This window comes from Plasmodium vinckei (genome assembly GCF_900681995.1).
Source record: "Plasmodium vinckei vinckei genome assembly, chromosome: PVVCY_10".
Classification (NCBI taxonomy): Eukaryota; Apicomplexa; class Aconoidasida; order Haemosporida; family Plasmodiidae; genus Plasmodium; species Plasmodium vinckei.
Window position 1 is genome coordinate 1,412,343 of NC_051302.1, and position 26,177 is coordinate 1,438,519.

General features: G+C 22.4%; 7 protein-coding genes across 7 annotated transcripts; 2 read left to right on the plus strand and 5 right to left on the minus strand.

Moving 5' to 3' along the window:
• Nucleotides 1-762: 762 nt before the first annotated feature.
• Nucleotides 763-2,886, minus strand: PVVCY_1003770 (cytidine triphosphate synthetase, putative; the record flags this gene model as incomplete). Its single annotated transcript, XM_008625822.1, has 1 exon — nucleotides 763-2,886. One exon carries the CDS (start codon nucleotides 2,884-2,886, stop codon nucleotides 763-765), a length of 2,124 nt encoding a protein of 707 aa, XP_008624044.1.
• A 2,517-nt stretch (nucleotides 2,887-5,403) lies between these two features.
• On the minus strand, nucleotides 5,404-7,106 carry PVVCY_1003780 (alpha/beta hydrolase, putative; the record flags this gene model as incomplete). The annotated part of the gene is made up of 6 exons (XM_037634476.1): nucleotides 5,404-5,569; nucleotides 5,810-5,925; nucleotides 6,198-6,282; nucleotides 6,394-6,484; nucleotides 6,591-6,746; nucleotides 6,854-7,106. The coding sequence occupies 6 exons, from the start codon at nucleotides 7,104-7,106 to the stop codon at nucleotides 5,404-5,406; spliced, it is 867 nt and encodes a 288-aa protein (XP_037490571.1).
• Nucleotides 7,107-8,994: 1,888 nt separating this feature from the next.
• Nucleotides 8,995-9,879, plus strand: PVVCY_1003790 (ER membrane protein complex subunit 2, putative; the record flags this gene model as incomplete). The annotated part of the gene is made up of 1 exon (XM_008625824.1): nucleotides 8,995-9,879. One exon carries the CDS (start codon nucleotides 8,995-8,997, stop codon nucleotides 9,877-9,879), a length of 885 nt encoding a protein of 294 aa, XP_008624046.1.
• Nucleotides 9,880-11,066: 1,187 nt separating this feature from the next.
• PVVCY_1003800 (cytidine diphosphate-diacylglycerol synthase, putative) lies at nucleotides 11,067-12,755 on the minus strand (the record flags this gene model as incomplete). The annotated part of the gene is made up of 1 exon (XM_008625825.1): nucleotides 11,067-12,755. The coding sequence occupies one exon, from the start codon at nucleotides 12,753-12,755 to the stop codon at nucleotides 11,067-11,069; it is 1,689 nt and encodes a 562-aa protein (XP_008624047.1).
• A 2,985-nt stretch (nucleotides 12,756-15,740) lies between these two features.
• On the minus strand, nucleotides 15,741-17,195 carry PVVCY_1003810 (CUGBP Elav-like family member 2, putative; the record flags this gene model as incomplete). Its single annotated transcript, XM_008625826.1, has 1 exon — nucleotides 15,741-17,195. One exon carries the CDS (start codon nucleotides 17,193-17,195, stop codon nucleotides 15,741-15,743), a length of 1,455 nt encoding a protein of 484 aa, XP_008624048.1.
• Nucleotides 17,196-20,575: 3,380 nt separating this feature from the next.
• On the plus strand, nucleotides 20,576-23,059 carry PVVCY_1003820 (conserved Plasmodium protein, unknown function; the record flags this gene model as incomplete). The annotated part of the gene is made up of 2 exons (XM_008625827.1): nucleotides 20,576-22,878; nucleotides 22,990-23,059. The coding sequence occupies 2 exons, from the start codon at nucleotides 20,576-20,578 to the stop codon at nucleotides 23,057-23,059; spliced, it is 2,373 nt and encodes a 790-aa protein (XP_008624049.1).
• Nucleotides 23,060-23,809: 750 nt separating this feature from the next.
• On the minus strand, nucleotides 23,810-25,363 carry PVVCY_1003830 (conserved Plasmodium protein, unknown function; the record flags this gene model as incomplete). The annotated part of the gene is made up of 1 exon (XM_037634477.1): nucleotides 23,810-25,363. The coding sequence occupies one exon, from the start codon at nucleotides 25,361-25,363 to the stop codon at nucleotides 23,810-23,812; it is 1,554 nt and encodes a 517-aa protein (XP_037490572.1).
• Between the last annotated feature and the right edge of the window lie 814 nt (nucleotides 25,364-26,177).

Below are 26,177 nucleotides of genomic sequence, written 5' to 3' on the forward strand. Positions count from 1 at the left end.
TATTTATTATCTTTATCAAAACAAAAGTCATTATATGTTTATATATTTGCATGATGTTGTTTCCTGCTAATATACATGTTTTATATGCGTCCATTTATATGAAATTAATTTACATATATAACCTATTAAAATATATTTTTTATAGAAAATTAATCACTTGGTGATATATTTTTAAAAATATATTATAACTCTATGAGCATTCTTTGTAGAAAGCCGTGTTGCATGATATGCTATTCAATTATTAATTTACATATTTTAAAAATAATTTTTTTTTAATAAATAATAGAAATTTAATTAATTCGAGAAAAAATATTATCAAATTTGATAATTTAAAAAATAAATAGTTAAATGGATATATACATATATAAATATATACAAATTTAATATATTAAAAAGTTGTGTATTGCATAAATGCGAAAAATGAATAATTCTATAAATCGAAAATTGGGGAATACTAATTATATACATTCTAAAAACAATTTAAAAAATTTTTATTTTACTAAAAAAGAGAAAAAAACAGTGATAATATGTAGATATGAAAATTAAAAAGAAAAAAGGCATAACATTTTACTACATTTGTTATAAAAATGCATTTAACATTCATATAATGGTGTTATGGTTACAATCTGCACATGTATAATTGTAGTAACTATTTTATTGCTACTAATACTTAAGCGAATTATTTTCCAATCGAATCTCAAAATTCATTTATTCATAATTATTATACATATGAGATTGCATTTCCCATATTCCATTTCGTTTTTAAAATTTGCTATAAAGACTTCCTGAATATAATTTGTTTCCAAACTTGTTTAGTCGATCTTTTAACATTCCTTTTGATGCTAATATGAAAGATAAAAATATAGGGTTGGTTTTAAAAGGTCTTGATGTAAATTCAGGGTGAAATTGAACACCTACATAGAAATCTAAATGTTTAATTTCACAGACTTCCATTCGAACACTATCAGAATCTTTTGCTACAAAACTTAATCCCACTGCTTCTAGTAATGGGACATATTTAGGATTAATTTCAAATCTATGTCGATGTCTTTCATAAATATATGTTGCTTCATCATAAGATTTATACATTAATGAATCTTTGTCAATGATTTGTGATTTTTTTACACCGAGTCGCATAGTACCACCTTTTTTATCATCCCCTTTAAATCCATCCATAGAAATTATAACATTATTATTATCAATTTCGTCTATGCTTTTATAATAATCTGTTATACCCATTAACTTAATCTTTTCTTGTAATTTATCTTCTGCTAATTTATTAGGGATATTATCTATATATTTTTGAGTCGGCATTCCATTGTAATAGCAATTTATATTTTTTTCATCATTACTTTCACGTTTATATTCATTTTCATTGCCTGAAGTAGATTTTCCTTCATCTACATCCTCAAACTCTTCTGAGCTTGCACATTTATTCAAAAATTGTCTAGTTACGTCTATTACTGATGTTTGCATACCTAAGCATATGCCTAAATATGGTACATTATTTAATCTACAATATTGTGAAGAAAGGTATTTTCCTTCTATGCCACGTGTACCAAATCCACCTGGTACTAATACACCATCAACGGATCTTAATGTATTCCATGCATTATCATATTTAAGTTTCCTTTTTTTATCATAATCTTCATCAGTTGTAGTTTCATCTACAAATGTATGTTTTGGGCTTGAGTCATTATCATTATCTAAGCATATATCATACTGATATTTATTTATTTTTTTTTTTAAATCTATCGTTTTTTTTTTTTTTTTCTTTTTTAATGACAAATGGCTACTATTAATATATTTAATAACTAATTTATAACCACACTCTATACATGCATGTACTAATGCTGAAATTATAGAAAGATATGTATCATTAGATGCTGTATATTTTCCTACAATTCCAATATTTACAATTTCATTAGATGATTCATATCTATCTGATAATTGCTTCCATGTATTATATGAATATGGAGCAATATAAAATTTATTTTTTAAAACAATATGTTCTAGATTTAATTTTTTTAAAACATTTGTACAAAAATTTTGTTGGTCTAATATTAAAGGTACTTTATATACATTAGATGTATCATGTAATGATATAACATGCTCCTTTTTTACTTGTGAAAATAAAGAAATTTTTTGTTTAGCTTCTTCATTTAATGGCTGTTCGCATCTACAAAATATAAAATCTGGTTTTAACCCTGCTTCTCTTAAAATTTTAACACTATGTTGTGTTGGTTTTGTTTTTTGTTCTTTGAGATTTCCTGTTATAGGTACATGTGATAAATGACATAAGCATACATCATCACTTCTTAAATTATTTGTTAATTGTTGTAATGCTTCTAAATACACAGCTGATTCAATATCACCTACCGTTCCTCCCACTTCTATTAAACATATACAAGGTATTTGATCAATATCTGTTATATTATATTCTTTTATCATTTTTTTAATATTTTCGTCAATAACATCTTTTATCCATTTTTGTATTGCATCAGTTACATGTGGCACTACTTGGACAGTCTTTCCTAAATATTCTCCTTTTCTCTCTTTTTTTATTACTTGCTCATATACTTTTCCTGATGTTATATTATTTTTATAAGTCAATTTTATATTTAAAAATCTTTCATAATTCCCTAAATCTAAATCAACTTCCCCACCATCTTCTAATACATATACTTCTCCATGCTCATATGGAGACATTGTTCCAGCGTCGATATTTAAATATGGATCAATTTTAATTGTCGTTAACAATATATTCTTTGTCAGTAGTAATACCCCCAAACTACTCATAGCAGTCCCTTTTCCTAGCCCACTCATATTTCCTCCAGTCACAATGATATATTTGGTTATGGAATTTTGGGTCTCCATAGTTTCCATTTTATTAAAAATTTATATGATGTGGATGGTACTGATATGTATATATATGTAGGAAGTTATTAGTACACTAATTTAACCACGGTGATAATGGTGTGGGTGCATATGTTTGATAAACGAATGATGGATAGCAAACTATGATACTAATACAATTAAAAATATTCAAAATGAGGCACTTGCCTTGATAGGTATCTTCTTTATTAAATAAATCTTCAAAATTGTATATATTAATAAGGTAGATATATGTATGTATTTAAAACTTTGATATTCAGTTATAAATAAAGACATATATAACCCTATTTTATAAGACGAATAAAAACATTAATTCAAAGATAAAAAATAAAATCAAAGTCAGTAGCACTTCTTATTTGGAATAATAATAAGAATATGTTGTGTATATTTATCGAATAAGCATTTCGATTAAAAGCTACTAAAAAAAATTTGCAAATGCTATGTTAAAAATTTGCAAAATGCTACATTTATGATACCCATAAACATATACGGGTATTCATGCAGGAGCATATATCGAGAAATAAGATATTGCACCTAAGCATAAAACATATATAATTATGATAATTTTGCTTCTCACTTGTCTTCATAAAAAATATTAAATATATACATTACAGCTTTATTTTATATACATATATATATTTGTTTTATTTTACATTCTTGAAAAATTTTGAAATAAAATATATATACGCACACTTTTTAGTGATAAAAACAAACTCTCATATTGGATAATGCATTTTTTTTCTTAAAAGTTCCCACTCTTCTATCTTAAATTTTAATACAAGCATTGCTTGTTTTATTCGTGGATTCTGCCTGATTTCTTCTTTTTCTTTTTTTTTATTTAAAAATAATTCTATTATAGTTATATTTAAGCTTATAATGTGTAAGTATATTTATTTTGCAAAATGGTGTTTAAAAAATATATACTAATTTATGCTTAATTGAGTGTGTGTCTTTTTTATAAGCACGTAAATATATGCATAAAATTAAAACAAAATAATATAGTAATTGGCATCGGCACAATTCTAACTCAGAATAACAAACGATTTATACATAAACACGCATATAGAATATATATATTTCTTGTGTTACGAAATGGTGAGGATTAATTCATTAATTAATTAAAATATTAATATAGTATAACTGGCATACAATTAACAAAATTACGATAAATTATAAAAAAGCAAAACGAAAATTAATTAAATGCAGGAATATGGTATATTAAAAAATAATATATTTTGTATTTACATAGTTGTATAATATCCTGCAAAGGAATTAAATACCAATAATTAATATATATCGAGTATGCATATAGAATGTTTTAATTAAAAAAAGGTACAATAACACTACATTAAATATATCCATGTAATAATAAATATATGGTATAATTTAATGATTTTATCAAATATAATTTTTAAAATATTATAAACTTTTCACATTACTTTTTTATATTTTTTAATTTGTTTGCAAATTAAAATGAAAACATTAGTTTCCTTTCAGTATGCAAATTAATTATGTGATTTTGATGTCGTTTTAATTCACAAATTAAAAATGTATTCATAAATAAGATAAATAAATAATAAACTTATAATATATTGTTGAAAAATTTAATAATGTTTTTAGGTTTGCTGCCTCACTAAATTATATAAAACTTCTTAAATACAAGTACGAAAATATTACTTATTTGTATTATCCAATATAAAATATAAATGGGAAAATATTCATATTACTATTGCTTTATTTATTATTTTTTTTATATGTAAGTGGTCGAATAAATATTGCTAAAAATACTAATTATATTTAACCGAGGGTTATTTAAAAAATATAGAGATGTGAACAATTAATAATTTCGTAAGAAATAAAATAAGCACAAAAATATAATAATTGGGTATATTTACAATCATAGCGTTATGCCCATTTTACATATAGGAATTTTCGAATATTATTTGTAGTTATGCTTATATACCCTTGTAATGTATGATTTTTATAAGTGTATAAATATTCTATACATATATTATTATGTATTTTTATTAAGTTGCCTATGAAACCTTTCTACTATGGTGTTTTTTTTTCCACATAATTTACTAATTAATAGTTTCAAAAAAATATTTTTTTGTGAGAAAATAGGTATACTCTATTGTTTTATTTTTTATTCAAATATAATGAGGAAATATATGTTGTGAAAAATATTTTAATTATTTATATTTGTGATGGTATAGAGGCATATATTTACAATATATAAATCCGTTTTTATGTTGTATATAACATAATTATTGTAAAATAAATTTAAATATAAAGGTGAAAAAATATAATAAATTAAAATAAAAAATTTGTTATCATACAATATATTTGATCTTTATATGCCGTTACGCCACAAAATTTTGAATTAAATTAATTCTTTAACTTTTTATGGAAAGGAATATTAATAATTTTATTGAGAATGAATGTAAGAACATTTTTATAAATCGATTGTGTTGTGAATGTATATATAGGTTAATTAATTTTTTGAATTTATTTCAAAAAATAAATAAGATGGTGATCCACTTCATGGGACTTTTCATGTATAACAAGATGACAACATTCTGGTATAATTATCATTTTCACATTTTTTGAATATTCTTTTTTTTGTTCTAAAAATTTCTGGGTATATATATAGGATGTTAAGGAATCATTTTTTCTGCAAATTCACATGTATGTGTGCGTATGAATGTATAAAACAAATTGTATATACATTTGTGAAAAGGTATAATACAAAATATAAATAAAAATTATTCAATACTATAAATAACTGAGTATGAAAGAATATATTTCTCACAAAAGCATATAAAATTGGTGTATGGGGAATTCTACTTATCAAGTTAATATATAATATTTAAAACTTTTGAAGATATATAAAAATATATGTATGTGAGTTTACCCATATATGAAAAGGACATCTGCATTTGTTTTGAACAACGAAAAATAATACTTCTTGGAATTTTGTAATTTAATTCCTATCAATACCTTTAAAAACGTCTCCATGAATTTTTCGTGCTATATTAAAAAAAAGAAAAAATACACACATATATATATATGTTGATAAGTGATAATATAATAAAAAAAAATTTGCCCCCAAAAAAAAATAATAAAATTTGTTACATTCTGTTTAAGGATTTCATAACGTTTTTTGGCTTCTTCGAAATTGTCCTCGAAATTGTAATACTCTTTCTAGCATATATATTTAAAATTAATGAATTAAAAAATTATATATATTAAAAATTAATGGAATTTTTTCTATATATTATAAAAAAGTAATTTCTAATAACTTTAACTATTTCCTCAGAAACGACCGAGCGACTATAGCGTTTTGCTAATTTTAGACAAAGTCGTATATTATATTTTAATAAAAAACTGAAAATGAGAAAAATTAATATATGTAGTGATTTTTTGTCTGTTTTTCTTTTTTTAATTGTATGTTTAAAGAACATAAATACAAATAGCATGAAAAAAAAATATGATTACACCAAAAATCGATATCTCGGTTTAGCCATCCCAGCAGCACTAATAAGGCAAAACTTGCCTATGCTTATTTTATTATCCTTAGACAAATGTGCTAATGAAAATTGAAATAAAATGAAATGAACAAAATAATAATATAGGATAAATTCGTATATACACAACCAATATATAGCTCTCATTTATATTTTAAAAATATTTACTAGCTATAATACATCCCATAGAAAACCCAATAACTATAAAATTTTCGTTTAAGAGGCTTTTTGCTTTTAAAACATCGTAAATTTGTTCCGTGTATAGCTTTTCAGTGTATTTGTTTTGGTTCACAAACAAGTTGCTATTCCCATGGCCGTAAAAGTCTATATAGTAAGTTAAGGAGAAAAAGACAAAAAAGAGTGTGAATATATACATGGATATATATGTTTTTTTTCACGTGTATCTGCTCAAAAGGTTTATAATATTTAACCTATGGATATAAATTGATAGTCAAGATTAATTAATGTTTTGAATATATTTGCAAATTGATGCGTTCCTCCATTTAATCCATGTAAAAGGAGTACAATAGTCTTTTGATTATTGGCCTGGTTATTATTTTCATTTAATGCGGTTTCATTATTTAATGTTTTATCTTTTCGAATTAAATTGTTAGAATAAACTGCATATGTAATTCCCTTTGAGCATGTAACATATTCATTCAATATTTCATTTGAGGAAAGCATTGCATAATTTTATTATTATTGTTTAATATAAAAAATTTAATATATTTATCGTCTTATAGTCACATATATAAGTAAAGTCATTGACAGACACATATGTATTGATAATTTTATTTAGTGATATATATGTATTGTCAGAAAAATTATTAGTTGTTTAGATCTTTATTTAATAAAACATTTGTTTCGATTCTTTGATTATAATTTTAAAGAAAACATATATTTTTTCCATTTTGTAATGGGTAATATTATTACATATATTATATTGTATATACACACTTAATTTATAAATGTTGGAAATTTGAAGGAATTATTTTGTTTTGTGCTTTTCATATAATAAGAAAATGCATTTTCGATATTTTTAAGCACTTTATGACGAATTATAAAATATAGAAATATTAACTATTCAATTTATTATTTTCAATATATTAAAAATGTAGGAAATGATATTAAAATAAGTGATAAAGGCGATCATAATACAATTTCCCCATGTGCTTAATGAATAATAAAGCATATATAATCCTTTCAAATAATTTAAACAATATATTATGTTTTTGCAATTGCATTATTTTTTTAAAAGAAATATATAGAATGTAAAAAATTAACACAATATATATCACTTGATGGAATAAATAGTTCCTTAAGAAATAACAAAAAGGGTATTATTATTAATTTTTATAGACCATTCCGTTTTTAAGGCCTTTCATTTGTCTATTTTTTTATAAGGTAGTTTTCATACTTAGTTACCCATTTTTTAACATTTCTTCTGGAAATAAATTGGCTATTTTACAAAAAAGCTACATAGCATAAAATTTAAATGTGTATTTGTTTACTAGGAATATATAATATAGTAATAAACCCAAAACTATATTTAAAATACTAATATTACCAAAATATGTATATATTTACGATTTTTACTTATTTTTTATGAGCATAATACGTATTGTTTAACCCTGGGAACTCTCATTATATATTTTTATTTTAAAATATTAAATTATATATTAAAAAAATACAATGTAATAATAATTAAGTAAATAAAACATTCCTATATTATTGTATCCCTTTACATTTCAATACTGTTTTGTTGACAAAATATTGCATATATATCTGGCGCAAAACTACTATTTAAAACTATATATTGTGGAAAATTATATATATGTATAAAATGATACTAAAGTAAAAATTATTGATTTTGCAACATATGTGATATAAGCATTGTGAACTATAGAAAAAATACAAATATAAAAAAGAAAAGTTCATATATTCGTTTTAGAAGGGAAAAAAGGTATCCTCAATAATAAATCACATTATACACGGGGTGGAATTAATCGACCTCTATAGATTATATATTTACTGTAATAAATAAAAATAAGTAAATAAAAACAAAGTGAAGAAAAAAATATTATATAATGTTCAAATAATATCAAAACAATCTTCAATCATTTATTACATATTAAAAGATAAGAAATTAATTATCCATGTATTAATGAAAACAATAGGTAGGAAAATGAACAGTAATTAGCAGTATAAAATTTAAGAAGAAAATATACTTATTTATAAGATATGTAAAAAAGAAGAAAGAAAAAGGAAACCAAGTTATTTATATAAAAAATAAGTAATTATGTTAATATGATAAAGAATGATGAAATACTCAAAAAAAATTGTTAAATATCATATTAATCCATTATATAATATATATTACCATGAAAATTTATAAATATATATACATATATATTTAAAGCCAAGACGAAATTATTCCTTTTACATTCATACGTTGGCTAAAGGAATAAAAATAATAAGCTACCTTTACAAAGGGAAATAATATATATAATATACATACTTTTTTAAGAATAACTTTTTAATATATTTTTTATATTTTAAGCGAGTAATAAAAATGGGGGAAAGAAATAAGGTTGGAATATACAAAGGGAATGACATTGCGACGTTGGAGAAACAATATGAGCATTCCTTGGAACATAATATACAGGAATTAATAGTTTATTTTGGGATGAAACTAAAAAAAGAAAAGAAAAGAATGGATGAACTATTTAAATGGGCATTATATGAAAATATTTTAAAGGCGTCAATGGAATTAAATCTATGTGAATATATAGATATTTATTATAATAAACTAAAGGAGAAGTTTAGTATGCTAAATGGTAAAAAATTAAATATGCTTAAAGGAATGATTTGTGAAGTAAAAGATAAAAAAAAAGAGGCCCTAGACATATATAAGCACTATTTAAACAAATTTCCATGTGATGTTACAATAAGAGCAAGAATTATAAGTCTAAAAAAATCAGAAGAAAAAGATAAAAATAAAATTATACAATTATTAAATGACAATTTAAAAGAATTTCCAGTGGATATAGAATCATGGCATGAATTAGGAGAAATTTATTTATCTGAATGTTTATACAACTATTCCATATATTGCTTTGAAGAAATATTATTACATAAGCCTACCAATTTATATTATATATTAACATGTGCGGAAATACATTATACAATTAATCAGTTTGAGATGAGTAGTAAATATTTTTGTTTAGCAATTAAATTGCAAAGTAATAATTTACGAGGTTTGTGGGGTATAGTTATGGTTAATGTAGCTCGCTATTCTCAAAGGGGGCAAAAAATATCTAATGATAATGTTGATATAATATTAACACGCCGGTGTTTAGATAGATTGGATAATTTATACAATAAAATGAAAATAAGTTTTATTTATAAAAGTACAATTATAAATTATTTGAATGAGTTAAAAGATATTTTTAAATAATTTAAAATTGTCCTAAAAGAGTTATACTTTTTTTAAGTCACAAATTATGCGTTTTCACTTAATATATTATACTGCTAGAAAGCGCATTTATGTTCTATATATTTGCACTTAGATTTATATTATCCTTAATTTTTTTGCATCGTTCAATTTTTAGTTTTTAATTAATGTAACTCTTTTCAAACTATTTGTTTATCTACATTTTTTTTATAAGCATACATGCGCATATATTTATTAGTCTATAAGTGCTTATTTTTTTAGTGCTTAAACTAATAATTTTTTATGAATTTACTAATATTTAGGATTAATATATAAGCATGTGCAAATTGGTCATGAGACCACTAAACTTTCTCTTCTTTATTATTTCCGTTATTTATCATTTACTTATTTTTATGCTCCTATCCATATTTTTTATGTACCCAAATACACATTTCTGTGTCTATATTCTATATATTTCCATGCAGATATACCTCATACATGCTCATATACATAAACAGAATAACCCCTAACTTATACATTTAAAAAAATAAAATAAAATAATATGATCGTCATTTCCATATATGTAATAAAAATGTATATAACATGGAATACTTAAACACATAAGTAGTTCATATTTTTGTTAAATTATGAGAAAGAGTAATTTTATGTCTAAAATGGTTTATTATTTCTAATCCTTATATGCATAATTTTTTATTTTAATAATATGTTAATAGATTTCAAACATTGAATATTTAAATATTACTTTTTAGTTTTAAATGATTATAAAAAATATAATGAAAAGAAAAAAATGATACAAATAGTTATAAGTTTACTTAAAAATCAAAACATAAATAAAATGTATATAACATAAAAGTAAAATGAAAAAATTAAACTATAACAAAAATATAAAGTGTATGGATGTAAAAAACATCTATAAATAAGAGTTTTATTAACAACCTATTTTAATAAGAAGAAAATAAAAATATAATGATAAAATACTAAAAATGCAAAGCTATGGAAAAAAAAACAAATAATAATTTCAATAATACATAACTCTGGAAGTATTGTTATTATTATATTTTGCTGTACAACTTTTGCCTATCTAAGCATAATATTAGTTCAAATAATTTATATTTACTTATTTAAAAAAAACATTAACAAATAATAATCTAAAAATGTATAAAATTGCTCATTTGTACTGTTTTAACAATTCATTCTTTATTATCACGAGATGGTATTTTTTCACATGTGATAGAATTTTCTGGTTGATAATTGTTTTTGTCAGTTTTTTTATTTTTTTTACTATCAATCATATTTTTCAAATGGTTATAAAGGTCCATAACGTCTCTCTGATCAAGTTTATGGATTGAATCAATAAGCTTATCATATGAGTAATGATGTTTGTCTTTTGCTTTAACAAATGTTTTCATATATATATACGTAAACATGCCCATAAAAACTTGGCAATCAGCTCTGTCTGTAAAACCTCCATGCCCTGGGATGACATCTCCAAAATCTTTGATTTTTAATGCTCGTTTAAAACCAGATGCAAAAAAACCACCAAATGGTGCTAGAAATGCTGCAAAGAAACTTAATATTAATCCATGTATAACCATCTCGGTATAATAGATTTTATTAATGGGTAAATATGTTGTTAATTCATCTGATAAATAGTATATTTTTTGCTCAAAAATCGAATTAGGATGGCAATCCGATTTAAATAACGAATAAAATGGTATAAAAGAGATTGAATTTTGAGAACAAATAAAAAATTTATAATTTTGTAACAAATAGGACATTCCCACACCCCATAAAATTGTTATAATAGACGATCCTACAAAACCTTCAACTGTTTTCTTAGGCGAAAGTTTTATTAATTTTGTTCTTCCAAATAATATACCAAATATATAAGCAAATATATCATTTATAACAACTGAACTAACAGGTATGAAAAACCAAATTAATCCTGAATAAATATTTGCAATATGCATTAATGATTGTGCAACTACAAATAAGGATGTTACAAATATCATACCTATTTGTGAAAACTGATATTTTAATGAAAATTTTCTTAAAGATAAAACAAACCAAATAAATCCAATAAAGGCTAATATAAACATATTGATTGGATGGTATTTTAATAAATATTTATATATTCGAAACTGATGTTTAAATTTTGGTATTATCCAGGGTATTCCGAATGTTAATATTGTTAAAAAAAACCAATACCATCTTATGAAAAATAATTGGGGTAATTTTTTATCTTTATTTTCTATACTTTTTGAATATATTATTTCTTTATATACTAAAGTGATTGCTATTAAAACAAGAAGTGATAAGTATATATGGCCCAATGATATTGAAAGCAAACCACCAAAAACTAGTATTAAAGTCCAATAAGATCTTATTCGAAATGTTTCGAGTTTCGACTCTGGTTCTTCGACAATCTCTTCAGTGTTATTCACTAATTTATGCTTATTTCCATGAGGTGGTGCATCTTGCCCTTTTGGCTTGCCATTTCCATAAAATCGTACATTTCGCATTTCTTTTATATATTTAATATATTTATTTTCTTTTCGCTTTTTACATTCATTTTTCTGATCATTCCTTTGTTCAAGTTTGCTATTATTATTGCTATCATTTCCATTAGTTTCATCGCTAACGTCCTTTTCATTATTATTAAGTTTATCATTGGTGATTATGTTTTGTTTTAAGTTTTCAATACTTTCAACTTCAGTATTTTTATTTTCTACCTCGTTTTTTGCTTTAATGCCATTTTGTTTGTCGCCTTGTTTACTAAATTCGATCATATCCTTCTTTTTATTATTTTCTTTATTATCGTTTGATGATACATTGGGGCAACCATTATTCTGTTTATCAATTGCATTATGTTCTCCCATTGCTCCTTCGATTATATGTTTTCACTAACCATTTTATTATTATAATGCATTCCTTTACATAACTGGAATTTATTTTTTTGACACATATATATTAAGTTGTATATAATTGAAGCAAATATTATGAATAAAATTATGAGTATGCATATTCATATATATGTGCACAAGTAATACGGATTATTACTTAAGCTTCAACAAATTTTGGAAATATATTCAAAAAATTCATAATTATTTTTTAAATTCGAAGTTTGTATTTTTTTCACTTAAAAATGAATGTAAAAATATTCTTATTTGAATGTTCACATTCAGAATAGTTTACATTTTTAAAGATTTGCGTACTAAAAATAAATAATAAATGATATAAAACATAAAAAATTAAACAAAATGAAACATAAAAAAAATTCTAAAATAATATTTTAATATTAAATAAAACCATATAAAAAATATTTTCTTTGCGCTTATAATACCTTACTAATTAAGAAAAATAATATTTAGTTATATAACTCATTAATAAGTTAATGGTTATATTATTTAGATAACCATGAATAATTTTTTCATAAAATTATATATAAATAAAACAAATCCCTTATAACATTTTTTTGTTGATGGGCCTATCAAAAAAAATTATTATTTATTATATGTTTATGTTCCCTTTAAATGAAATAATAATAATAAAAGTTTTGAAATTTGAAAAAAATTCAGTATAGTATGCACAAAAACGATTATATCATTTATGCATATATATAATATATATATAGTATATATATTATAATATTATATTATTAAGAACTATATAATAATTATGAAATCCAAAATAATATATGCATATGCATTTATAATTTCTTCGTATCTTTAAAGTATTAAATACGTATAATAATATTATTTATGGCTATAATATCAAATGTATTTTTTTCATTTTAAAACATCAAATAAATACATAAAATAAATAATAAAAAAAAACATAATATGCATATAAAAATATACTTTTACAATAAAATATGTTTTTTCGAAAAATAAGAAAATTGTTTACCCATTCATAAAAAATAGCATACTTTAATTAAATATATGTAAAAAATGCACAATTAAATTTATCAAGGAATCTAATATATTTGTATCAGTTAATAAATATCCAAACCCAAAAGAATACAAATATATGCATTCCCATATTTATATTGCTTATAATTTGCCTATACCTTTTAACTTTTAGTGAAATAACAAATTCTTAATATGGATTATTCAATTATATGTGTGCTATGCATATTTTAAGCAATTTAAATTTAATTGAAAGTACATACAATAAGCTGAATAAAATATACTTCATGATTAATACGAAATTATTTAACTATCAAAATATGTAAATGCCGATCAATCCGTTAAAACATTTCCCAAAATTGTAATGAAAATGACATATTTTTTCAAATACATTCCTAAAATAGTTGTTTAAATGTATTTTTGACTATATAGAATGATAAAAAGGCAAATATAGTATATATTGCGCAATAAATTTATAGGCATGTGTTGATAAAATGCTATGGAAAGCAATCGACGCATAAAACTATGTTAAATTAAAAATACATTCGTATTATTATTAGTTAATAGTGTATCTTTTGTAGTGTTTAAATTAATATACTAAATAATTATTAACATATTGTAGTTTCCATTTCGCAATAAATAAAATATATTTATTCGTTGTTCAAAATAGACCATATGCGTCCATACCTAATTGTTCCTTTATTTCTAAACATTATATATCTTAAAATTTTAAAATAACGACCGTCTTTTTCATGTGATAGTTAATAAATAATAATAAAAGATCAATATAAAAAGTGTTAGAGGGGAAAAAATGATAATGTATATAGATCTACGAAAATAAATTTAATTATCGAAATATTGATATATAATGTGTATAATTAAGTTCAAGTCTTTTAAATGATATATTTATAAACTATTAAAATATATGTGTATGTATATATTATGTAATGTAGTTTGTATAGCAATAATAATTAAAAAAAAATTATGCTCTACAATTACATATATGTATGCATTTTGTTAAGTGTACTAAAAAATGTACATATGTGCAATGTAAACGAGTAGAATAAACATTAAATTATATATATACACCTCTGTGTGTGCAAGATATATGTGCATATATAAATAAATTAAATATATATATAATTATACTGAGAAAGAGGTACTTAAAAATGAACGAAAAATTGCTGGATAATATATAAACTAGTAGCATGTATAATAATTCACATATGTATATGCATTTTAGATTAAAGCACGAATTAATAATATGTATTTTACAAACAATTATAAATTAGTGAATTAAAAAAAACTACAACTTCATGTAAAAAATACAAATGCCATTTAAGCATGTTAACAAATTAAAATTGCAAAGGTCTTTTTCTTTTATTCTTTTTTTAACTCAAACATACTTTTAATTTGTATATTTTTTGATATAAGTAAAATTATATGTATAAATACATCACGAATATTGGTCATGTATTACATTCATATTTGTATTCCTATATATACATAAAATCACCCAAAAAATTATGTGTATTACGAAATTTAAAATTTACATAAAATCATGTATATATATTAATTAAACAAACTACAAAACATTCCTGGTTTAAAACAAATATGAAACTATACATAAATTTGCATATATCTTTGTTTAAATTTATACTAGTTTTTTTTTTTTTTTTGAAAAAATAATAGATCTTGAATTTGGATTCTTGCGGTAAATTGTCTGTACCCCTTGGTATAGATACATGTATATTTATTAATTTATTTTTGACCACAAGCTTTTTTATTTATGTGGGTATATATCATTTATTTCCCATATACACAATCGATTTGAGGTTATATAATTGGTGCATGCATATGTAAATGAATTATGCACGTATACAAAAATGCATATGATTAAACTCGTAGATACATAAAACCCCACAATATATATTCAAATTTCAAATATATCCTAAGTTAGGCATTCTGAGGTGTTGTAATAAAATTTCTTCTATTATCCGTATTGTTTAGTTGATTTCTTTGATTTATCAATGCTTGTACATATTGTTCTTCTCCCTTTTTTATTGTAACTTTTAATTTCTTTTTATGTGCTAAAAATCCATTCATATATTTTACAGCATTAATTGCACTATCTACATTGTCATATGAAACAAAAGCGAATCCCCTATTTCTTCCTGTATCTTTTTCAGTAGCAATATATGCAGAAATAATATTACCAAAAGGTGAAAATGCAGCTAATAAATCATTTTGAATCCACTCATTTGGTATATGAAAAATAAAAATATTTGCCCCTACAGGACCTGAAACTTCATTCATATTTAATGGATTAATAAAATCTTGATCCATTTTTCTAGGTTTATGCCATTGTGTTTGACCCGTTAATTCATTATGATAATATGGTCTTCCGTCTTCTTTTGAAAAATATTGTTTCCATGGTGATCGTATAGAATTATTATTATTTCTTTGTTGGTTTGAATTATTTTGCAAATTATAATTCATATGCATTGGATATCTATTAAATGAATTTATATTCATATTTTTAAAATGTTGTGATTTCATATATGGATTATTATTGCCTTTGTTACTGTTGCCATTGCTATTATTATTAATACCATTTCCATTGTTATTATTATTGTCTATATTATTATTGTTCATCTGTAAAGGATTCATTAAAGCCCTATTTAGTAATTGCCTTTCTTGTAACTGATTTTTTGATTGCGCGAATCTAACTTCTATCGGTTTCTCTGCATTTTCAATAGCTATTTTTCCGTTTAAATTTTGTACAGCAAAAATTCCTTGCTCTTTATAATCATAATTAACAAAAGCACACCTTTTACTTACCCCGTTACTATTTTTCATAATATATACTTCTTTAACATTACCATATCGGTTAAATATGTTTCTTATTTGATCATCTGTTATATCTTTAGGTAATGAGCCTACAAATAATTTTGCTTCATTTTCATTAGCATTATTCATATTAATACCATATTTTTCTAATTCGCCTATAGCAAACTTAACTATTAATGGGCCTAATGTTTCGCATATTATTTTTTTTCCATGTAAATCTTCTATAGCCTTTTGAGCATAATATATTGATTCCATTCGAACAAACACATTTGCTCTATTTGCATTTGGCTTTTTATCTTTGATAAAAACAACATCTTTTGTTGCTCCATATTCTTCAAAAATTAATTTTATATCATCTTCTGTTAAATTTTTGGGGATAGAACTAACGAATAACTTTACAGGTATTGAAGGGGCAGGATTATATGGATTATTCATTTGATAGATATATTGCGGTTGCTCATTTACTCTTGCTTCTCCATATGACGTTTCATTATTTTCATTATTATATTGTTGCTGTTGTTGCTGCTGTTGTTGTTGTTGTTGTTGTGTATTATTATTCATTTTATTAATACTATTGAAAAGTGAGGGTCAAAAAATATAAATATTTATGTTCTATTACTTTATAAGAACATTAAGTGTATTCCCAAAGATGCTTTCAATAGTTGCAACTTTGGTGAAAAAACGAATTAAACTAAGATGGACAAATCTTTGTTTTAAAATCGTAAATTGATTTGATGAATATATAAATGCACGCATGTATACAAATAAATAAATATATATATATATATATATACATACAAATTCAGATACATATAAGCCTATTTGTAAAATAATAATAGAATAGGGAAACGAAAATATGTTTAATTATAAATTTACATATGTATATAAGAATGTTTTTTTCATATATTTTTATTTTGCTATTTATGTAAAAAATATATACTTATATATTTGTGCTGTTTTAATTATATCTTTTTAGTTTATTTCTTAATAACTTTCTTTATTTATTTTATTATATTTTTTTTTTTTATTTGCTAATTTGATATATATATATATATAATATTTTTTTTGAATTTTATCTTTTAATTTGTATAAGCATTTATATATGTATATTACGAAATTATATTATTTAATCCTTATTTTTTTCATATAAAAGAACAGTTCCAATATAGGAAAGCATGGGCTTATACTGATCTTCTATTTTGATAACAAAATATACGTGTACTATATATAAGCACAATATTATTCTTTTGCTTTTTTAATATATATATATTTTTTCTTATAAAATATTATTATACTAAAGTGCGATAATAAATGTTCTCCAAAAAGATTTGAGCAAAAAAAATAATAATATAAAAATGAAAAAGTGTGCATTTTTATGTATTTTTAAAGAACGTTTTTCATGTAATGTTAAATTTTAAATTAACTCAATGAATGTAAAGAATTGAAATTATACTAATTACATGTGTATATTCATATAATGCAAAATAATTTGTAGGCACGACATAAAAAATATGTACGTAATAATATATATACAATATAATAATATAGTTATAAGAATAAACGAATATTTATTATACACATGTAAAAAGTATGCCATATATGCATAAATGCAAAATATTATTATGGTGAAAAAAAATAAATATAAAAATTATAGTTTCTTATTATCTTTTACTTATTGCTACATCACGTTATTATGTGTTAATTCGTATTTGTATATTTTATCTTTATTATCGATTTTTTTATGTACATTATTATATATATATAACATTATATATTTCTTTTCTGCTTAAAATTATATCATTAAATATATTTGATAAATAGTCACAATTAATTGTACATAAACTGCATCCACGCGAAAAAGCATTATGACCTGCATATGGCACTCTACCTATATGTACATATGTAAGTACATATCTATGTATTTTGTATATTTCTATGATTAGTTTAAAAGGAGTATTACTTCCATACAATGATTTGTAACACTTTTTGTATTTATTTAATACATGCTCCACAACAATATTTATGAATAAAATATTATAACACATATCACTGCTTATACATTTGATACCCAGGAATTTATATACATAGAAATGATTTATTTATAAGGTTATATAGATTTTAAAAACAATAGGTCCATTTTAATAAGTCGTAAAAATTGTGTGCGCATATTTTATTTAGGATATTATTTTCTCTCAGACTTTTTGATACATATATGGAAACACATCACTCTTTATTTTAAAAATAAAATATGCATTCGTTTAAAGGCATTTTCGTCTGTTTCTGCCTGTTATGATATTAAGTATAGTTGTTTTCTAATTATTTAATTTTTTCAAAATATTTCCATTTTATGTTTATAAACATTTTTTATATTTTTACAAATTAAGGTACATTAGAATATGATACAAAAAACAAATATAGAAATATCTGTGAAATAATAAAAGCTCACCATTTAAATTATTAAACCTATTAATATTTAAACCAAACCTATGTATTAAAAAAACATTTCTAAAAGCCATTAATTGGATTGCTACATTGTGTGCAATATTTTTACCATTCTTTTTTATGTGTGTAATGTATGTTGAGAATTTAAGTTGTTTTATATATTTTTTATTGTCCTTATCATTTGAGTAACAATTATTTGAATAAATATAATTAATAAAAGAGTGATATAATAAGGAATAGTGAGAAGAATATTATAATTGAAAAAAAGGACAAAAATATAAAACTATTTATGCATATATCCTTAAGTATAATACGACCTGTATAGATCATTTCATTTATTCAATGGATAATGAAATGGTAAGGAATAATATAATTATCGAATGAAATTATATGTAGTCAATGAAAATTATTTTAATGGCCAAAAAATTTAATGTAACGTGAATATAGAGAGTAGCATTTGTTAGGGTACACACTGAAAATTCGAGAGGTTTATGTGAAAAAAAATGTATCATATAAATTGGTTTTTCGGTATTTAATAAAAAAAAAGAATCAAATTATTATTATTTTTAAATTGTTATTCAACTATTAATTTTATTTGTTATAATAAAATAATTAAAATTTACATGCGTAAATATATATATATATATATATATATTTAGCATTAAAATGATGGTTTGCAAAAAGTACATTTTTAACACCCCTATAAGATTATTGAAATAGTGGAGTAAAATATTTTATTAGCAGGAAAAAATAATATAATGTTCATTTAATAATTCAAGTGTTAATTATTATACAATGTAATATATAACGTCATTCCAGTTTTTGTTTTTTTGTACATCAATTTTTTTTTATATATGCTTTGAAAATTCAAATTTACATCTTAATATGCTTTCTAATTTTAACAACGATATTATATATATACAATAAACATAATAAATATAGATATATATATTATATGTGCGGATATGCCATTTTTAGTTCTATATATTTAAAATTATCATTTATTACACATGTACATGTATTAAATGAAAAAAAAATAAATAATAGTAGAATATAATTGGTGGTATATAAATATATATAAGCTGTGCTACATTTTTTTAAGAACATTTTTGAGATGATTCATTATATGCAGAACTACATCATTTTAATGAATGCAATTATATAAGGTTCGTCTTTTTAATGAATATTGCAAACTTGAAAATATGATTAAATAATTTATTATCTAAAGTTCTGCAAAAATATGCATAATGAGGAGATATATGCATATATAATGTTGCATAACAATATAATTCGATATCATTCGTGTGTATAAAATATATACATGGGTATATAGTTTTTAGTTTATAAATATGTGCTATGTGAGATTATATATATTGGGCTCATATATGCTTTATCTTTTGTTTGTGTGCTACAAGAATTATAAAATTTTTAGCCATTGAATATAACTGTTTTTTACATGAATAAACCTTTTTTGTATTATTTCAATAAATCAAAATTAGATGAAAACAAACACTAACTGTTTTTTTCTTTACTTTAACAAACGATATTATAACCCTCCGAATAAAAGAAAATGGAGCAAACAAAATGACAAATATAAAACGCGAAGGCCATTAGCCGAAAGTTTTAATATGCATAAAATCAATATCAAAGGGGAATATTGGAAACAGAAGCATGTAGATAAACAATTTGTTGTTGAAAATGGGAATCAAGATATGATTAATGAAAAAACTAGTTTAAACTTTTTTGGATATCCAAATATATCATTACATAATAAATTAGGTGGTAGTCTATATATTGAACAAATGGATCCAATAACATTATGTATAATTATGAATAAATGTATAAAAGAAAATATATGTGAAAGTTATATATGGAGTAGCTTATTAAATAGGTGTACAAAGATAGCACATAAAATAAATGGAAATTTGATAAGTTACATTTTTAAATATTCATCACAATCTGAATATTATAGTCACTATTTTTTTCTTACAATGCTTGGTAATATATCATCTTATTTATATTCTTTAAATTTGAAATGCTGTGCAAATATATTATATGCAATGAATAATAATAGCAATTTTTATAATGAAGAAATATATAATAAAATTATCGAACACAGTTCTTTGCTTATTTTAAACAGAAATGATATTGATATCAATAGTGTGCTATCTATAATTAATTCATTTTACCCTTTTCGAGACAATAATTCTAATAGTACAAAAAAATTGGAATATTCAAATATTCAAAAATATATAAATAACGCATATATATTATTTGATAGCATATCAAAAACGTTTAATAGGTATGATTTAGACTTAAGTGAAATTGATAGCATATGCTCGACATTATTAGTTTATTGTATGCTAAATAGGATAAATATATTTTTCCAAGAAAAAAATATTAGTGTAGTAAATAAACTATTAAATTATTTGAATGATAATATTGAAAAGTTGAATATCAAGCATATATCTATTTTGTGTTACACACTTTGTATTTTTAAAAATAAAATAGATCTACGATGGAATCATATATATAAAAAAATAGAAAGTGATTGTTATTTACTGGATAATGATTACATATCTATTTTATTTTATTCAATGAAAAATAATATGTTGAAGAAGAATATAATTTATAATAACTTATTGAATAATATAAATTCTACTTCACTAGATAACATTAGTTTAATAACAAATTCATTTTTAAAATCAGTAGATATGGCTAAGCAAAATAATCCACACACGGAACGCAGTTTTGGTCTAAAAGGTAAATCCGAGGGAAGGAGAAAAAATGGAATTACAACAAGTAGTAGTCATGCTAACGAAACAGGAATTAAGAACAGCATAGATGATAATAACGATGGCGAATTAAAATTAAGTTATTCATTTAATTTATTTAATAATTTTTTGTATGGTAAGATAAAGTATAATATTAGCAATTTTAACGCATATCAAATATATTTAATATTTAAAGGGTTGTATGAAACAAAATTAGAAAATGATAAAGTCGCTGATTTAAAAATAAATATGATGAAAGAGATAAATAAGCACATTTATACAATGCCAATTTATTTATTATCATATTTTGCGAAGATATTTACTGATAATTATATAAAAGAAAATGATTTAATAAACTCAATAAAAGATATTAGTTTAATATATTTGAGCATTTATAAAAACATAAATATACATGATAGCGAATATACTATAAATGAAAATTCAACATTAATAGAAGAATATTATAAAAATGCAAGTAATGATAAAAAGAACATAAAAAATGATATAAATTTTATATATAGCGAAAAGACAAAAGAGATTAGTTATTTATCAGATAAATATTTAATTGATCTTAATTTATATAACACTCAATTTAAAATTTTAAATGAAAAATTTGGTATAACCAACGAACAAATTGAAAAAACATTTCAAAATTCCCAAGATAAATTTTTTAATTATTATTTGAATGAAAAACATTTGTCTAATTTTATTTATTTCTGCACGATATTGGATAATGAAAGTTCGATTCCTTATTTCAATGAAATCAAAACTATAGTAGAGAATAAAATAATGGATAGGCAATTAAAATTTACTCCTTCAAATATTTTGTATATTTTCAAAACATTAGATCATTTCAATTTTTTGAACACAACAAACACATTTTTTAACTTATTATTAAAGCAACTGTGTGAACAAATATTTTCGATTAACACATCAACCTTTTTGGCGATTCTACAATTATTTCACAAGCATAAAATTTCCCATTATTATTTTTTAAAAAAGTCAAATTATATAATCAATATGAATAGGTATTTTCAAATATTATATTCCCCTATGTTCGTGAAAAATCAACCTGTTGTTATTCAAATAAAATCTGTATGTTGATATAACTCAATTATTTCATTTTTCTTTCTATGTAGGTACGAATTAGATCAAAATTCATTAGTGGACATTAAAAACATGATTTTTGAACTGAAAAAATTACTTTAAAAAAAACAAGTTAATATAGGGTTAAACGACTATACAAAATGAGCATATATTTATAGATATATTTTCACTTTAAGATATATTCCAATTGTGAAATAAAAATAAAGCGAAGCTTTTTTTATAGCTATCATTCTTAGTGATGGTGTTTATTTATGCAAATTTAGTTCATATTAATATTTCATATATTTATAATTTTTTAATATTTGTTAATATTTTATTTTTTTGTTTTTTCCGTATTAGTTTTGGGTTGCTCTCTTATTTGAGCTATCTGATATTAAAAGTGTCTTGTGCCTATTTGTTGCATTATATCAATATGCAAAAGCTTTATTACACTGGCCATACATCTGGTTAGTTTAACTCATTTCAATTTACAAATTAATATCTTTGTATAAATTTAAAAGAGTTATATAATACATTAATAATGCTTTTTACCACATATTTTTTAAATAATTAATACTTAATAATATTTAAAAGAAAGCCAAATAAGTTTTTAGTTTTCATTGTTATTGTTTTATGCATAGAAAAAATTAATAATAATATAGCATCTATGCATGAATAATATTTTTAAAAAAATTGAAAACCATATAAACTTTAAATATATAAAAATATCTATGATACAAATATGAAACGAATGCATTTTACAAACATTTTAGTAACGTTGAACACTAAACACAATAAAAAAATGTTAATTAATTAACTAATAATTTACGGATATGTATCGATCATGATACTATAAATTAATTTTTTTTTAATTTATCCCGCTTTTTGAAATTCTTCATTTTCGCTTTCTTCAAATCCTTTGTATATCGATCTAACACTATTTTCTTGAACTTCATAATACGGAGTACCGTTATTATCCGATTTTATCATATTGAATACTACTATTCCCGAATTTTTTATTTTATTTGTTTTAGATATATGAGGCGTCTTCAAAAAAATATTAAAAAATAACCTAAACCAATTACTATGACCAAATACAATAAAAATATCATCGCTTTGAGAAAATATATAGTCTAGTGTATCAATAAACTTATTTTCTGATGTTTTATTCCTCAATTTTATTTTTGTTTTAAGCAACTTTCCAACTTTGTTATAAAAAACGCTTTCGACTTCTGGTTTAACATATTTATTGCCATAAGATGGGAATAGTGGAACACAATCAGGGTTCCTGCTAATTTCTTGTAATGAATTTAAAATATTAATACTATCCTTATTTGTACTAATTCTATTGTTTAGGGAAATAAAACAGGTAGATATTGTTCTTCTTAAATCAGAGCACAATATAGAACTTTCATATTGTGAAGTGTTATTAATAATTTTGATATGATCTTCTATACTCAATTTTATTATTTCATCAGGATCATATTCCTTTTCATTATCATATGTATAATCACCATTATCATCTTCACTGTCATCGGCATCTTCATCAGTTTCGTCGCTATCATTTTCATTATCTGAATTTTTAGTGGTCATAGCATCGTCTGATTTATTATTTTTATTTAGAGTTTCAAGTAAGATATTAAAATACTCACCATCTAATGTTTTCTTTAACTCACTTTTTTTTTTTTTTTTTTTTTCGGTGCTATTTGATATATCATCAGTTTTTTTTTTTCTTTTCCTTTTTGATTTTTTATCACGACCTTTTAAAGAATCTTTTTTATCAATTTCCACGTTTTTCTGACTTTTATCTTTTAAATCATCCTCCTTGGTATTATTACATGTGTCTCTATAACAAACTAGGTGTTCCTGATTAATTACATTTTGACCCTGATTCAAAAAATTTAATAATTCTACTGATTGCATAACACCTGCATTACTTAAAGGAGAATCGACTATTACTGATTTTTCATTAAATAAAAGGCATGCTTCATATAATAATAATAACCCTATATCAACAACCTTTTGTGTTGATAATTTTCGATTTATGACACTGTTCCATATAGACTCTGCATGTCTAATAAAATAAATAGTTTTTATTTTAGCATTTTCATTATTTTTTTCTTGTGGGATATCATTTTTTTTAGTTTCTTTATAATGCTTTTTAGCTAACTTTGATTCATTATATGATATATATCGTACAATGACTTTATTTATTATTTTTAATTTGCGATAGAAATTAACGAATACTGACCAAAAAGAATCTTTTATAATATGCCCATGCATAACCACATTTGCAAGTTTCTTATTTCTAATCCTTTTTGAGTGTATATATTCTGTCTTCCGCGAACCTCTCCTATGCATATATTCCAGTACCCCACTAACTACAAACAGCAAAGTAAAAAATACGATAAACCCATACACTATCATTTTGTTTCTCTAGTATCTATACATGCGAATATATAATGGTAATAATATTATATTAACAAATATATTTAGTTACAAATTAATAAATTATATAGTTTTATTGACTAAATCTGTATTAAAAATATAATGGAATCCGCGTCTTCAAAACATTTACTTAATGATTATTTTCTTTAAATATGGCAAATAACCATTTTACGGTATAATTTCCATTATGTTCTATAATGGGACTAAAAAAAACCTCAAAAATGGTTATAATTAAAAAAATATCAAATATGCGCAAATAAACGCGATAATATTATCCACATTATTAAAATCTTTTATCGGGCATTAGCCAAACATTACATAAAATTAATTTACCAATAAGCATATAAATATATTATTATTATTAAATCAAATTAAAATTATGCAAAATTGAAAAAATGTTAAATAATAATCTATATGAAGTAAAAATTGTACTATATAAAAAATTACAATACTAATGTGGCAATAATAAAAATGTTCGTCGAATGAACGATTTATTCATTAGCCAACAATACAAAAAATTGTATATTAGATAAAATTTGTATTAAAAAAAAATATACTTTTTTACTAAATATATTGATTAAATAATTTATAAAAATTAGTTTGATTTTTTTTTAAGCAATACATATAATTTTTATGAATTTGTTAAGCATGCCGTAAACCAAAAATCGTGCTCATCAAATATAGTTGTATATGTCAAATTATAAAATAAATATTAAAAAAAAATATATATAATTTACATATATATAACATTACAAATATTTTATATAAAAAAAAATTAAATAATAGGAAGAAA